Below are 538 nucleotides of genomic sequence, written 5' to 3'. Positions count from 1 at the left end.
TTTGAATATGACAACCCCATCGACTCACATATTTCTACAAAGAAACATACTCCACCACTACAATACGGCAAAAAACCAGAAGGCTATGGTCCAGTACAGCCAGGCTGTTCCTTCAACTGGGAAGATGCAGACAGACATCCATGGGAGGGCTGTCTTAGGTATGTTATTTTATTAAATGTTCATGTGTTTTGCCATGTTTTTTCCCTCTTGTAGATTTACACAAATACAAAAAAGTATATATTTTTAATAGCTCCTGCCCGGGCCGGGATACAGAAGGGAACCTCTGCCATTGACAAAAAAGAAGAACCTGAAGAGCCTCAGGAGTGTGAGTCAATGCTATTTACATATTGTTTTATAAAGAAAGTTGACATTTTTCAATAAATTTCCATTTAAATATTATTATTTATAGTAAACGTCATGAAAGAGCAGAGAGATGTCACTCTTCTTCATGGACTAGAACCGCACATTGGATGCTGGGGTCAGGAACTTGTGGATGAACAGGAACTAATGGTAGAGTACACATTTGGTTACATTCCAC

The 538-nt window shown here is 38.5% G+C and overlaps 1 protein-coding gene across 1 annotated transcript in view; it reads left to right on the top strand.

Annotated features, from left to right (window-relative positions):
• Window positions 1-538, top strand: part of LOC112152750 — a gene marked incomplete at its 5' end in the record, with an annotated part of 3,760 nt that continues 3,222 nt past the window's right edge. Inside the window, 3 exon segments of the mRNA XM_024282524.1 lie at window positions 1-158; window positions 251-325; window positions 410-510. Of these exon segments, the coding sequence (XP_024138292.1) occupies window positions 1-158; window positions 251-325; window positions 410-510 (334 nt within the window).

The sequence above is a fragment of the Oryzias melastigma genome, linkage group LG23, assembly GCF_002922805.2.
Source record: "Oryzias melastigma strain HK-1 linkage group LG23, ASM292280v2, whole genome shotgun sequence".
NCBI lineage: Eukaryota > Metazoa > Chordata > Actinopteri > Beloniformes > Adrianichthyidae > Oryzias > Oryzias melastigma.
Note: the sequence above shows the minus strand (reverse complement) of the source record. Positions and strands in the feature narration are given on the sequence as shown.